This window comes from Labeo rohita, chromosome 23 (genome assembly GCF_022985175.1).
Source record: "Labeo rohita strain BAU-BD-2019 chromosome 23, IGBB_LRoh.1.0, whole genome shotgun sequence".
Lineage (NCBI taxonomy): Eukaryota > Metazoa > Chordata > Actinopteri > Cypriniformes > Cyprinidae > Labeo > Labeo rohita.
The window spans coordinates 13,648,774-13,663,620 of record NC_066891.1 but is presented as its reverse complement, the minus strand read 5'-3'; the positions used below and the strand labels follow the sequence as shown (position 1 = coordinate 13,663,620).

At 35.9% G+C, this 14,847-nt stretch overlaps 1 protein-coding gene across 4 annotated transcripts in view; it reads right to left on the bottom strand.

Annotated features, from left to right (window-relative positions):
* The window catches only part of dip2ba (disco-interacting protein 2 homolog Ba), a 62,867-nt gene that overhangs the window by 6,028 nt on the left and 41,992 nt on the right, over positions 1–14,847 (bottom strand). For 2 of the 4 annotated variants that reach the window (XM_051095946.1, XM_051095948.1), the window contains exons 7-32: positions 14,144–14,263; positions 13,213–13,410; positions 11,963–12,054; positions 11,760–11,870; positions 11,555–11,678; positions 11,344–11,453; positions 11,122–11,224; positions 9,219–9,283; positions 9,016–9,109; positions 8,801–8,920; positions 8,606–8,720; positions 8,380–8,519; positions 7,925–8,061; positions 7,760–7,840; positions 6,545–6,672; positions 6,347–6,461; positions 5,923–6,124; positions 5,490–5,602; positions 4,181–4,204; positions 3,501–3,581; positions 3,296–3,419; positions 2,795–2,916; positions 2,599–2,710; positions 2,407–2,516; positions 2,200–2,330; positions 1,865–2,033 (exon numbers count right to left, since the gene is read on the bottom strand). In XM_051095946.1, the coding sequence (XP_050951903.1) occupies positions 1,865–2,033; positions 2,200–2,330; positions 2,407–2,516; positions 2,599–2,710; positions 2,795–2,916; positions 3,296–3,419; positions 3,501–3,581; positions 4,181–4,204; positions 5,490–5,602; positions 5,923–6,124; positions 6,347–6,461; positions 6,545–6,672; positions 7,760–7,840; positions 7,925–8,061; positions 8,380–8,519; positions 8,606–8,720; positions 8,801–8,920; positions 9,016–9,109; positions 9,219–9,283; positions 11,122–11,224; positions 11,344–11,453; positions 11,555–11,678; positions 11,760–11,870; positions 11,963–12,054; positions 13,213–13,410; positions 14,144–14,263 (3,041 nt within the window). The remainder of the gene's footprint in view (positions 1–1,864; positions 2,034–2,199; positions 2,331–2,406; positions 2,517–2,598; positions 2,711–2,794; positions 2,917–3,295; positions 3,420–3,500; positions 3,582–4,180; positions 4,205–5,489; positions 5,603–5,922; positions 6,125–6,346; positions 6,462–6,544; positions 6,673–7,759; positions 7,841–7,924; positions 8,062–8,379; positions 8,520–8,605; positions 8,721–8,800; positions 8,921–9,015; positions 9,110–9,218; positions 9,284–11,121; positions 11,225–11,343; positions 11,454–11,554; positions 11,679–11,759; positions 11,871–11,962; positions 12,055–13,212; positions 13,411–14,143; positions 14,264–14,847) is intronic. The other 2 variants (XM_051095947.1, XM_051095949.1) reach the window with 1 other exon arrangement.

Sequence of the window (14,847 nt, the reverse complement as noted above, 5' to 3'; positions counted from 1 at the left end):
GAAACTTGGAGGGATGGTAGTACTTACACCGTCTACAACGTCACCAAGGCTCGTCCTAATCAGCCTGACAGGGGCGCTACAGCGATCAAAAGTACAAAATCGCTCAACTCTTAAACCTTTAGTCGCAGACTCAAGTGTCTCATGTTGTTGGAATCCTTGGCTCAAAATGCATGTCTCGTCACCCTGGTGAAATTTCTGGGTATTTCGCATTTTTTGAAAAACCAGTCTGCAAACTAGTCTTAGGATTTTCACCCGATCAGAACCAAAGCAGTGCAGCAAGATTTTCTGGAGAGTGAATATCAATATTTATCAAAATAAAAGAGAAATTTCGACCCTCCGTTACAAAGGGATGCCAAAATGTTCGAAAGGGGCAGGGCTGCTTTTACTAAAACGGCTATAACTTTTGAATGGAATGAGATATCTTCGCCAAACTCACAACGAGTATGTAAGAACTAAATTTGAGGTCACGTGAAAAAAGTCAGAGCTTGGCCACTTGGTGCCGCTATAAGAGGGAAAGAACAAAAACAGCCATAACTATGCACCTGTTTGTCCTATTCTAATCAAACCATTTGTTAAAATGATTGAGAAAATATTAAAAAAAAAAAAACTTTTGCGAACTAGTCCTAGGTTTTTTTTTCTCTGGACTCTCAAGGTCAAAAAAAAAAGAAAAAAAGATTTAAAATTTACCCTTTGGGAACTTATATTGGGGCCATTTAGAAAAGCGACCTGTCCAAAAATGCCCAGAAACCCATAAAGCCTAAACGAAAACTTCACGAAACCTGGTGAGCACATACAATGGGTGGATCTAAACAAGCTTCCAATTTTTTAGGGAGATCGGTCAACAGCTGGTGCTAAAACAGTCATAAACATTAAAAAATATATTTCTATGGCAAATTACCTGTAATATGTAATAGATTTTTTCATATGTCCTTAAATGCCTTAATGTGCTTGAACCCCTGTAATCGCTGCTTGTGGCCATATATACACTGCCCTCCAAAAGTTTAGAAACACTGCTGGCAAAGTGTGGTTTTGGATGATATCAGCATAAATCCTTATCATTTTTTGGTGCAAATACAGTAAAGTAACTTGACATTATCATCGAAGATCAGCAATAATAATTTTCATTTTGAGTGGATAATTTTGATGAATCGAAAAGTTACGTTTTTTCTATGTATAAACTGTTTATGCACTAAAATATGTTTTTGTAGTTTGTGTTGTTCCTTATCAGTGCAAAATTATCACAAATTAAAAAGGGTTCATACCAATATTGTCCAAAACCCCACTTTTCTAGGGTGTTTCCAAACTTTTGGAGGGTAGTGTATATATATAAATATATAAAATTTTATTTGTAAAGAATGGCCAGGATATTCTTCAAAAATCCTCATTTTGTTTTTCATCCCAGTCATACAGGTTCAGAATGATATGTAGATAAATAATAACTTTTAATAACTGTTACTGTACACTACCATTCAACCAAAACTTGGGGTCAGTACAATTTTTTAAACAGCAAGGATGCATTGATCAAATGTGATAGTAAAAACTTTTTTTCTAACTTTCTAATCAAAGAATCACAGTTTCTACAAAAATATTAAGCATCACAACTGTATTCAACATTCATAATAAAAAAATGTATCTTTAGCAGATTAGAACAATTTCTGAAGGATCATGTCACAGTAAAGACTGAAATAATGGCTGCTGAAAATTAAGTTGTCATCACAGAAATAAATCACATTTTAAAATATATTAAAATAGTTAAGTACTTTAAATTGTAATAATATTCCTGTTTTTACTGTATTACTGATCAAATAAATGCAGTCTTGTTGAGCATAAGAGACTTCTTAAACAAAACTTAAAGTTGACGCACCTTTAGAGCTTCAGTCTGTGTGCCAAGGCCCTTGGTGCAGAGCTCCATGACTGAGTATGAACAGAAGGTGTCTCTGATCTTATACTGACTGAGCGTGCTCAGCCACAGGGGCAGAGACGTCTCCAACTCCATGGGAGGGATCAGGATTGACTGGTGACCTGAATAAACACTAGACACACACAGATACAAATTACAGTGGGTATTCTATAAATTCCATGCATGGCATTGTGTCCTAACCAGGTGCAGTCTCAGCTTAACCTCAGATGAACACAGAATAGATGTGACTGTGTTATGCCTGGTTAGGTCATAGTTTAAAGTTTAATCATGTGTACTACCTAGACATACACCACAGAACAAAGCCCAGGCCACAGTAGGGGTCCATGCAGATGGCAATTTGTCTAGATGAGTACAGCTCACACTGCAGTTTGATGGACCGACACAGAGCATTGACCGCTGAGTGAGATATCTGAAAGAAACACACAAACGAGCTGTTTAGGACATGACCGTGATTCTACATACTTGTTTTTGCAAAATAAACTTGCCTTAACTCCAGTCAGCATGCCTGTGGTGGACACACTGAAGTCCAGGTAGGCCAACATTTCCGCAGTGGGAGGTTTATAGATGTGTGAAGGCCGTTTTCTGGGAAGATCATCTGCACACACAATGTCAAGTCAGGAATACTGATCTTTCAACAACTGGCATTAAAGCCATGTGAACATATTACATTTCTGTACCTGTGTCTATTATATTCGGCCAAGTTTTCACATTCACACTGGCTGCTGCTTCTTTAGACCGCAAAATTTTCATCAAGGTTTGAGTCGTGAGGATGCAGGATGCTTTGCTCACCTAATACAGACATCATTTCTCAGATTAACATCCTATGTTTTATAAAATCATAAATGGCTGACGTGCAAAGTACTCAAGACTCACATCTATGATCATTCGGACTGTGGGGAGGGTGGCGCCAAGGTTTTGTGGATGAGGAGGCCTGACGGTGACCGGAATACAGCCCGCATATAGACAGCCATAAAAGGCAGCGATTAGGTCTATGCCTGTAGAAAAGAATAAAACAGTTTTCTTAAAAACATTCCATGTGATAATTCATGCTGTTATTTCTGGGTGTTGAAGGTGCTCAGAAATGCACTTGGCGATTTTAATGACTGGTAGATAAAACCAAAATAAAATCCGAGATGTTCATGTCTTTCTTTCTTCAGTTGAAAACAAAATAAGGTTTTTGAGGAAAACATTACAGGACTTTTGTCCATATAGTGGACTTCAAAGATTTTTCAACTGAAAAAGAAAGACATGAACATCTTGGATGACATTGGGGTGAGTAAATTATCAGGACATTTTGACTTCATACATTGGTACACTATTGGCATTGACAATGGACTAATTTTTGGCTTGCAAAATTGAGAGAGACATCATTACCGGGAGGATAAAGCAGTACTACGTTGTCTCCAGTGTTAATTCCTCCTCTTTCCAGCAAAGCTGCTGTGATCTTCTCTGCTCGCTTGTGCAGTTGAGAACACGTGGCTGTGCTCACTGCTACACCCTATAGGCCAAAACAGGAAAAGTCTCAGTACAGAACGGTTTGACTAAATGACCAGTATGATTGGGGTCGTACGTGCGTCACCTTTGCATTCAGCAGCATATAGAGGACATGATCCGGATCAGTCTGTGCTCTCCACTGCAGGGCTTCAGACAGGAACTGGTGCTGTAGAACAGAAGAGGACTGGTCTCAACTTACCATCCATACAAAGACCTCAGTAAGATCAACAGAAATCTTAGCCTTGAACATGACAACAGCAACACACAAATAAACCCATAGCATTATTTCAGCAAACAGAATTACTAAGCCAGCAAATAAAAAAGGAGCAAAGGTTTATAATATCAGGGGCGGATGATTGTTTACATAGTTTGTCTGCATATTTAAACACCCACAGCAGGAATCATGCAGACAGCGGCAATAATGACCACACCATGCAGCATAAGAGCGTGTGCCTACTGTTTTCATAAAAATAAAGAGGTACTTGTAAAACCAAATTTAAAATTAGAAACAAAGCCACTTTGTAAAATATAAAGACAAAAATTCAGTTACAAGAAATAAAGTTACAGAGATATTAAGTTAATAAAGTCCATTCTCTATTTTGCTTTTATTGAAGTAAAACCAACATTTCTTTAATAAAAATCTATAGTTTTAAACGTTTTTGTCTCTGTAAGGCCCTGAGGTTGCTGTTGTTGTGGCTGGTTGCAAAAGGGGAATTAAAGCTCAGCGCACACAAATAGCAAAGCATTGCTGGCATTCAGGCTTACCATGTTAGTGGGCCACACACAGAGCTACAGCCCCGAGCACGAGAGAAAAAGACAGACCAGAGCACAAGCTTAGAAGAGACGAGACAAACTCTCTTTATCCCCAGTTTTCTTTCAACTCTATTTGTGTTCAGTGAGAGTTAATGACACTATCATTTAAACCAGATAGAAAGGTGGAATCCCAGTGATGTCTGGAAGTACTGGAGGTTGTGAAATAATTATAATAGAGATGTTGTGTATTATGATACAATCATAGATTTGATTACTTTAGAACTATTATAATGATAAGAGGCATCATACGGAAGCCCGTTTCCACACTGAATAAAAAATAAAAAGGTAATTGTGAGAAGTCTCTTATCTCTCAGACTTTTTCCTCACAATTCTGCCTTTTTTCACAGAATTATGATGTAAACTCACAATTGCAAGTTATAAAGTGAGAATTGTGAGACATAAATTCTGATAAATAAATTGCAGTTGTGAGAAAGTCACTATCACAATTCTGACTTTTTTTTTTTTTTTTTCACAAAATTATGGTATAAACTCACAATTCTAAGAATTAGCTACTATTGCGAGATATAAACTCACAATTTCAACTATTTTATTAGAATTGATATGAACTCGCAATTGCAAGTTATAAAGTCAGAATTGCGAGACAAACTCACAATTTCGAGAAATAAACTCAATTATAAGAAATAATCAGAATTGCGTGATATAAACTCGCAATTATGAGAAAGTCACTACTGCAAGATATAAAAGCGTAATCTTGACACTTAGAATTGCGTAATATAAACTCGCAATTACAAGTTGTAAAGTCAGAATTGCGAGACATAAACTCACAATTCTGAGAAATAGTGAATATTGCAAGATATAAACTAATAATTCTGACTTTTTATCTTAGAATTGCCAGTTTATATCTCGCAATTGTGATATTTGTTCTCAGAATTGAGTTTATATCTCACAATTCTGTTATAACATGCAATTTCAAGTTAAGTCAGATTTAAACTCACAATTCTGAGAAGCCTTTTCCTCTCAAAATTAGACTTTATAACTCACAATTGCAAGTTTATATTTCACAGTTCTGAGAAAAATCTTATATATAATCTTATATCTAAATTGCAAATGATCAATTTTATTGTTTATATCTCACGAGTTTATATCTCACAATACTGAGAAAAAAAATCAGACTTGTGAGATAAATAGTGGCAATAACGCTTTTTTTATTTTTTATTCAGTGACGGAAACAGGCTTCCATAACATCATGCAGGGATATTAATAATGAGTTTACTGAGTAGTCCTGAAATTTTTGGCTAACCTTTCTGGATTGCTCTTGGTCATCAATGAGCCCAAGATCTCTCCCACTAGCCTGTGCGATCCTCTTTCCTGCCACCAGGTTGCCCACCATAATGGAGGCTGGACCGACTCCCACTGTGAGGAAAGGCAAGTTTATTTTTATACCAAATTTCACACATAATAGTAAAATTTAAAGTGATTTACAGATGCATAATAAAGAGTAAGATCAATAAAAACATTAAAATAAGAAATAAGTTAAATAAATGAACAAACAAATAAATAAAATGTTTAATATAATAAATATAAAAAGAACATAAACTGTAAACACAAGTGGTATAGGCTATAATATATAACTATTGTCAGTTAACTTGATGCTTGAAGGTTATTCCCCTCATCAAATTCACAAAAAAGTTCGATATTATTTAGGTTTTGATTTAGATGTCAACCAACAGTACCTGGTTGCTTTTGTCTGGGTTTTGGAAGGTTGGTTACACACGTATGAGGGCACATCAGAATATTGCAAGGGTGCAGAGATCCCTCCAGGAAGTGCTGCTTGGTCTCAGACACATGAATACCACCCAAAGGAGTTTTGGGTAACGTGTTAGCAGGGACCAGCGCCAAACAGTACAAGCCCACCTGGTGGATACTGTCTATCGCCTGTGAGAAAGTATGCAGAATGCAGAGTCATGACACCTATTACTATGAGTCAAAATCTATAAATGCCAACACTGGATACTCTAAATTCATCATTGTTATGTGCCTCATTACATTTAGCCTGCCAGCTCAGGTCCATTCATCTCAATGACCTACTTTAGGCTATACTAAATACATTTTAAGTGAGGTCAGTGCACTGAGGATGATGGGTAGCTTGTGTATTACCTGTAAGACTCTACTCATCCACTGGAAACTGTCTTCTTCATTAGCATCAGGCCTCTGCTCTGCCACAATCACGACTCGCTCATCATAGAATACAGTGACGGAGAACACAGCAATCCTGCGTACACAACACACAGTCTCAGAACCACATCACGCTATGTTAATCTACAGAGTCCACCTGTAATTTTGCGTCATTCGTACCTCCCGCGGTAAACTGTTTTGACGGGCTCCACCGCCAACGCTGTGGCCACCAGGTCATCTGCATTGTGTCTGCGCCCACTGACTGAAAGCAGACCCTCTATCTTTCCAACCACAAACACCAAACTTCCCTGAGGGCACAGAAAGGAGTATTTTCAATAAAAGACAAATCACCATATCACAAATCTGCAAATTGGCTTTGTTCTACGGGTAATCAAATTGACCCCAAATGAATGGTAGTCATATGCGTATACACAGCGGAGATGCATTAAACGGAACCACAAGTATTAAGACTTGTATGGATTAATATAACGTAAATCATGTCTCCTTCTAAAATATGTAGTAGAAAATCAATGAAAGATTTATGGTTTTAAAAAAATCCACTTTTTAAATACATTTTTGGCCTTTATTTCGATGACGTCAAATGGTTGCACTCAGTGAGCTACTGGCACTACCTGGTTCTATTTTTACCGCAACACAACTAAGAAAATAAAAAACTGATATGATGGCCACAGCTAGTGAAAGAGTTTAGAGGTGGTGATGGATATAAGCGTAGACTTAAACCAAATGGCGTCCATTGATTTTTTCCCCACAAGGAATCTAAACACCCCTGGATGTTGAGTGAAACTCCTGAGGCTGCGACGTCATGACAAGCGTTGCATGTTTACATCCTGCCAGGATGGCATCTAATGTTTCTTGTCTCTGCCATTTGTACGCTCTTTCAGTAGCTGTGGTCTACTAAAAGCCTCAAAGGCATCAGGACTAAAGTGGAGAGAACAAAGATGTGAGTCTTTAGGAAGTTTTATTCATCCACAGGCATCTTCCCATTCTTTTCTTCTCTTCATATCACTGGGAAAGTAGTGACGACTCACATCGCTTCTCTTGTTGCCCTTTGACTGAAAAGTACAATCAAGAGCTGCACAATGTGGCATTGTATCAGTATTTTATTTTCTGAGTTGTGTTGCAGTAAAAATAGTAACAGGTAGCGGCAATAGCTCACAGAGCGCAACCATTTGACATCATCATAATAATGGTGCCACCCATAGTCCAAAATATGTACAAAACAATTGAATTTTTTAAAATAACATAAATCTTTTATGGTTTTTCTACTATATTTCAGTAAGAGACAACATTTATGTTACATTAGGGCTTAAGCCATACAAGTGTACCCAGGGTTTCCTTGAAAAATGCAACAAAGTCTACTATACTATTACTTACTGGACCCACAAAGCCCAACAGTCCAGTGCGTGTGAAAGGAACGTCTCCAATAGGGGTACCACCAGAGTTTACAGGAATCACCTGCAGCAAATAAAGTCAATAAGACATTTTTTTGAGTAAAATCTGTGCATTGGTTGTAGAAATATTCGTGCATTTTATCCGTACCTCAAATGTGTTCTTTGTCACCCCGGGCAGGCCGTAGTACATGGTGCCTCCGGCACGCGAGTTCACCACTATTTCTCCGATCTCATCAGTCTTACAGAGCATGGGCGGCCCATCGGGCTTCACAATACACATCAGAGCTGTGGTTCAGAAAGAAAAACAAAAATGCTCTGTAATGTAACGAACCTACTAAAATATTTATATATTTAAATCTAAAAAAAATGTGGTGTCTATAAAATCATTTATATTTATAAAAAGTGATAGTGACAGTTCAGACACATTTCTAACAATGCATAAATGCGTTTGGACTGTGTTTGTAAACATAATTATGTGCATTTTTCTAAATTTGTTGTAAACTACCCATTAGAAGATTCCAAGGTGGCAGTTGATTTCAAACTTGGTTCCTATCACGTTTACATGATCTACAGTGAAATTTTTAAATAGTTGTGTAGTCTCACCTCCAGGCATGACATGTCCTACATCTTGCACTGTAAGGGCAGAGTTCTTATCTTCTGTGTTGACCCGAATCACCCCGTGACTGAGTCCTGCCATTGATAAAATGGCCCTGGCAGGGAGTGGAGCGCCCTGAGCACCAGGCCTAAACACATAAAGTGACTTTAAAGCATATCTACGACAATTAAGGGTATAATTATAATTTGCATAGCTTTTGAAACATGCAGGTACCTGCGGATGGCTACTGTCATGGCCTCAGGGGAGGAAGCACATGGGCAGATCATCTCAGGTTTCAATCCATGAGATTGAAACACGTTCAGGAAGGCATCACATGAAGACACAGACCCTAAAGGAGAAATAGGGATCATTAATTTGCACTGAAATACAGAAATACAGAAAAGTTTTTTCCATAGCTTGTTTACTCACAAGGATTGGCTCCATCAGCTACAATCAGCATGCGCAGGGAAGACAGATTGGTATCCTTTTGATCTCTGTGAGCCATCATAGCCCAGTGCAGGTCTCTACATTTCACCAAAGCCACACGAGCTGTGCGCACACATATTCATGAAAGACACTTAGATATCATAGCTTAGAACTGTTGATATTTTGATAATGTGATGTGATGTTGAGAATGTCTTTACCTTTGTGAACGTGAACTCTCTGTACCCAGGACAGTGGACAAGCCTTCATGACAGAATATGGCACACTAATAGTGTGGATCCTGTTCATGACACTCTGTGAGAACACACAAACACATGGAGGTTAAATATCGGAAGTCATGCAGTAAGTCAGTAAAACTGAAAATAACTTGCAAAACTAAATTATTCAGAGGAATCAAACTCACCGTTAAAACTCCATGCCAAAGGCCTGAGTCTTTCTTGAAATCCAGGACATTAACCAGTGTTTCTCCTGAGAATGAGCACAGAAAAATAGAATTCTCTTTGAAAAAAAGTACATTACTGTAATAGCATAACGTTTAATAGTTTTATATTATATTATTGTTAACTATATACATAGTTATTGTTAAAACCATTAAGAATTGTTTTTGATATTTGAAATAAAGCTGAAATAAAATAAAATATAAATATTAGATGAATTCTAAAAAGTAATAATTAGTTGCCTTGGCCATTATCTGAAAATAAATAAAAAATAAATAAATAAATAAATAAATAAATAATAATAATAATAAAATAAGTTTTCAGGCACATAAAATTACTAAGATTTAATGAAATGAAATTAAAATTGAAAATATTAAAACTCAAAATATTAAAATAAAATATAATTCAAAAATATTTATACATTATATATAATACTAATTTTTATATTAGTATACTATAATACTAAAATAACACTGATGGCAAATATCAAATCATAATAAAAAATTATCAAAATTATATAGGCTGATAAATTGAGATAAGCCAGTCAACATGTCAAGATTCAACAGTTTTTCAGAAGGACATAGTCTGGACGATATGGTTTACGTTTCCACAAATAAAAAAAAAAAAAATTGCAAAGTTTTTTTCTCAGAATTGCGTGATTCAAACTCATACTTTCTGACTTGCAAAACTTGGAATTACAAGTTATAAATTTAGAAGAGTGAGATATAAACTCAAAATTGTAAAAAAAAAAAAAAATAATAATAATAATTATATTTATATATATATTATATATATATATATATATATATATATATATATATATATATATATATATATATATATATATATATATATATACACATATACATACACACACACACACACACACACACACACACACACACACACACACACTCGCAGTTCTGACTTTCTTTCCCTCAGAATTGCAAGTTTATATCTCACAATTCTGGGAAAAAAGACTTTATAACACAAAATTCAGAGTTATGAAGTGAGAATTGTGAGATATAATCTTGAAATTTTGAAAAAAAATTTGTCTTTTTATAGAATTAGACTTTAGAACTCGCAAATCCAGGTATAAATCTCTCAATTTAACTGCCATTTTTCTAATAAGAAACTTGCAATTATAAGTTTATTCTGAGTTATAAAGTCATTATAAATATAAATATTATTATACAAATATATAAACTCGCAATTCTTTTTATATCTCATAGTTCTGAAAAAAAAGGCAGAATTGCGAGAAAAAAGTCAGAATTTTAAGATATAAACTTGCAAAATTAGAAAAAAAATGTCAGAATTGTGAGTTTATACAATTCCACAATTCTGGAAAAAGTCAGAATTGCAAAGTCATTTCTCAGAATTGCAAGTTTACATCTTGCAACTGTGACATGTAAGAATTGAAAGATATAAACTCGTAATTTTGAGAAAATATCCGATTTGACTGACTTTATTTGACTTTATACCTTACAATTGCAAGTTTATATCTCGCAATTCCGAGAAAAAAGTCTGAATTGCTAGATGTAAACTCAAAATTGCAAGAAAAAGTCAGAATTGTGAGATTTTTACATTTTTTTTTAGTGGTGAAAACAGGCTTCCACAGAATAACAATTTGATAAGAAATTAAACGGAAAAAAATCTACACACAGAAAGCCAGTAATCTCCACTTCAAACTGCTATTCAGAAAAATAATCTAATTAGTATAAATTAATGAAATATAATCTGATTAAGCACTGGATATAAATTCATTTCTCTGACTCCTTAATTATAAAGCCTTTAAGAGTCGCTCAGCGCTGTGCTATTGCAATAACAGGTTTCAATGCGTTTGTTGTACAGCTGTAGTGTAGCACTCACCTTCACAGTAATTACAGGCCTGCGTTAGAGCCTGACAGTGTGTCAGCATGGAGATTTTCGACACAGCCACTCCCATAACCGTACCCTCCTTAGAGGCCTTGTACTATAAAAAAAAAAAAAAAAAAAAAAAAAAAACACACACACACATATATCAGAGAATTAGAGAGACTGTAAGAATTCTTACTCATCTGAAAACACGTGAGCTCTCCTGTTTGCACTCACCTCTATGTAAGCAGTGTCAGTGTTTGCAGTAGGTATGTGCGGCTGCCAGTCCTTGGAGGGTTTGGTGAGATACTTGGTATCGGTGACCACCCATTTGAGCCGAGGCCATCCTGTAAGAACACAGGTTAAACTTTCATTCCACAGCTTCAAAAGAACTTAATGGTTTGAGAATTCAGTGTGGTAAAACGAGAAAAAGCAACAGGGAGCTGACCTTTAAATTGCATTATTTCTCCATTCTGGGTCTTTGGAAGTCCTTTTAGACACACTTCACTAGTGAGAGCAAGACCCACACCACAGCTACCCAATAAAAAACCTATCTGCTGACTTCCTGCGTCCTAAAAATCACACGAATAACTGTGAACATTTTGTATAATATAATGTTTGAAAAGTTGTGCATACTTAATCTTCTTTCATACCTTACGAGATAAAGGCACCTCTATTGGGACAGGAATGACCTCGGCGAGAAGGCACCCATAAAAGGCCACCCAGAACATCCCAGGGTCACTGTTGGGATAAACTAATGCCACCTAAAGAGAGAAATATGGAAAATAAGATACAGCCTTGAGCTGAGAGCAAAACATGACTGTAGTGTACAAAGTACAGTTTTTTGAAATCTTACTCTATCTCCAGGTTTCAGAACTGGATCATTTTTGGTGCCAAGTTTGTTTAACAGCGTGTACGCCAACTTCAGACTGCGACTCCACAGTTTACCTACAGAGATCAAAGGGTGACAGAAGCTTAGTAAAGACAAAATGTGACCCTAGACCACAAATCCAGTCTTAAGTAGCAGTGGTATATTTGTATCAATAGCCAACAATATATTGTATGGGTCAAAATTATTGATATTTCTTTTATACCAAAAATCCTTATGCTGATGATTAATTGAGTAATTGGATAATAATTATTTTTTTTGCCATAATAAAAATAAACTTAAGTGAACAAAAGCTTTTAAATTGACCTAAAAATATATATATAATAGCACTGAGGCAATAATAATTAGTTCAAATAAAGTATTAAAACAAAGTAATCACATGGTTTTTACTAAACAAAACTGTTCAAATACATAATGTATTATAAAAAAAAGAGCTAACGTACATTACACATTACAACAGATGCCTACAGAGACCGCCAATGGCCTGACAATTGTTTTTACACTTTAATTTATTATTGACTCAACAACATTTAATTCAAATGTCCACTTAGTCTTTAATATTTGGCCATTTCTTTATGACAGAAAAGCCACAGCCACTGTAATTTCTTGAATATGTGGACATCAAAATGTGTAAACTCTGAGTGAGGGTTTAAACTTTTATTTTGAAATCGCGACGCACAGGTAGCATATTGAGAAAGATATTGATATACTCTTCTGTTTGCATTGGTTTATAAATTATTTACCTTACAAATCTGATGAAATAGCACATGTTGCGTTACCAGATGAACGTTATAATAAACCCAAACTCACAACAACATGCAGAGATGGAGTTTGAGACGCTTCACACATGTAAATAATAACCGTTTGTGTAGCAGCATTTACTGTGAACGAAGCCACTCTGACACACACGTATGTAACCTACACGCATGTAAACAAATAAAGCGCATATATTAAACCTGCATTGCTTCTGTTTACTTAATTTAATCATAGTGTTTGTGAATTCTTAATAGTATTATGCTTTATTATGATTTTTAAATGGGTTGAATATGTGGAATGCGTCACTTCCGGTGTTTTGCCGATTACTCAACATGGGCAAAATGCAATGGAGGATTTTTTTTTTTAAAATCAAATATTCAAAGAGAATCGAAGAATCATTGCAGCCCTAATTAAAACATTACAAAACTACATGTGCCAGTTTAAACAATGTGACGTCTTACCATAGGTAAGGGTGTAGAGTGGTTTGCCGGTAATGTCCAAGGCAGTGAGGGCTGGACTCTTGGCCTGTGTTGCTCCCCATCGTGCAAGTGCCGCCTGCAGAGCTGGAGGCCAGTTACTGACCACCCCTAGTGGTTCTCCCTTTACTGGAATGATCTGTCGCCCCTCTGGCCTGGGTGTGTTGGGATCTGGCTGTGGAACTGCAAGTAGAGAAGACAGAGAATATAGTTACAGTGGGGTCCAAAAATATGAGGACACACTAAAAAATTTGGAACTCACAATCTAATTTAATACTTAAAACAAAGTAACCAGTAATCAGGTAAACTTGTGACACTGATCAAGTGACTCTTCAACTTAAAAGGATAAGAGAAGAAATAGTTGAATAAAGTCGTTATTTTTGTTTTCTTTGCACACAAAAAGTATTCTCATAACTTGATAACATTACGGTTGAACCACAGATGTCACATGGAAAATTTAACGATGTTCTTACTACATTTCTGGGCCTTGAACGTGGTAATTGTATGGCTGTTTATGCAGGGTCAGAAAGCTCTTGGATTTCATCAAAAATATCTAAATTTGTGCTCCAAATATGAATAAACATCTTAAGGTTTGGAACAACATGAGGATGAGTAATTAATGACAAAATATTTATTTTTGGGTGAACTATCCCGTTAAGCTCTTTGGATTGTTTTCAAATCATGCTGGAGAACATGATAATCAGGTTTTACACAAATCTGTGAAGTTGATGTCATTAAAGCAAAATGAGGATACACCAAATAAATACGTAAATTTTTTTTTTTTTTTTTTTTATTTTTCCACTCAAATTGCTATTCTGATATAATTTGTAACTTTTAGAAGCAAAAACAAAGCATTTTCCATATATTATGAAAAAAATTCAATACATGTGGTGTGGCACCAAAAATAGATTTATACCCTCCACAATCTCTTCAGAGTCATCTAGGAAGAACTCGCTGAGCGGAGGCCGCTTGGGTCTCTTTAACGTGTTGAGCAGCTGCTGTATTTTGGTGGAGACACGACTGTGTGCTGGAACACCTGTTGACAAAAATATTCTCATTCACCTGTTCATATTACAGGAATTTGAGCTGGTCAAAGCAAACCATGTGGAACAGACAGAGTCAAAGCAAATACAGATGATTCAATCAGGAGGTTTGTCACAACACAGAAACCATCAACAAGCTGGAACAACACACAGGATCATACAGGATCAAGTTGGGAGGACAAAACCACTGGGTGTCACTGCACTGCACCAAACACCCCTCCACCCTTACCTTTTCCTACAGTCAGATGGCATCACAAACAAGGAGGAAGCAAAACATTAAAATGTTAACAGAAGCACATGACAACCATGCCAATTTACAAACTCTTTAAAAAAAGGCACTGACAGGAAATGGTTTGTGTGGCTCATTCGGGAAGTGAGTAGTACAACTGAACACTAATGATGAACCAGGCATCACTTTAAAGTTTAAAAGGAAGCGAAAAAGCCATTTGATTAATTTACATTAGCTTGTGACTACTGAACAAGGTTTTTTTTTTAAAAAATGGGTTTGAAAACAAAATATGTGACTCTGGATAACAAAACCAGTCTTAAGTAGCATGGGTATATTTGTAGAAATAGC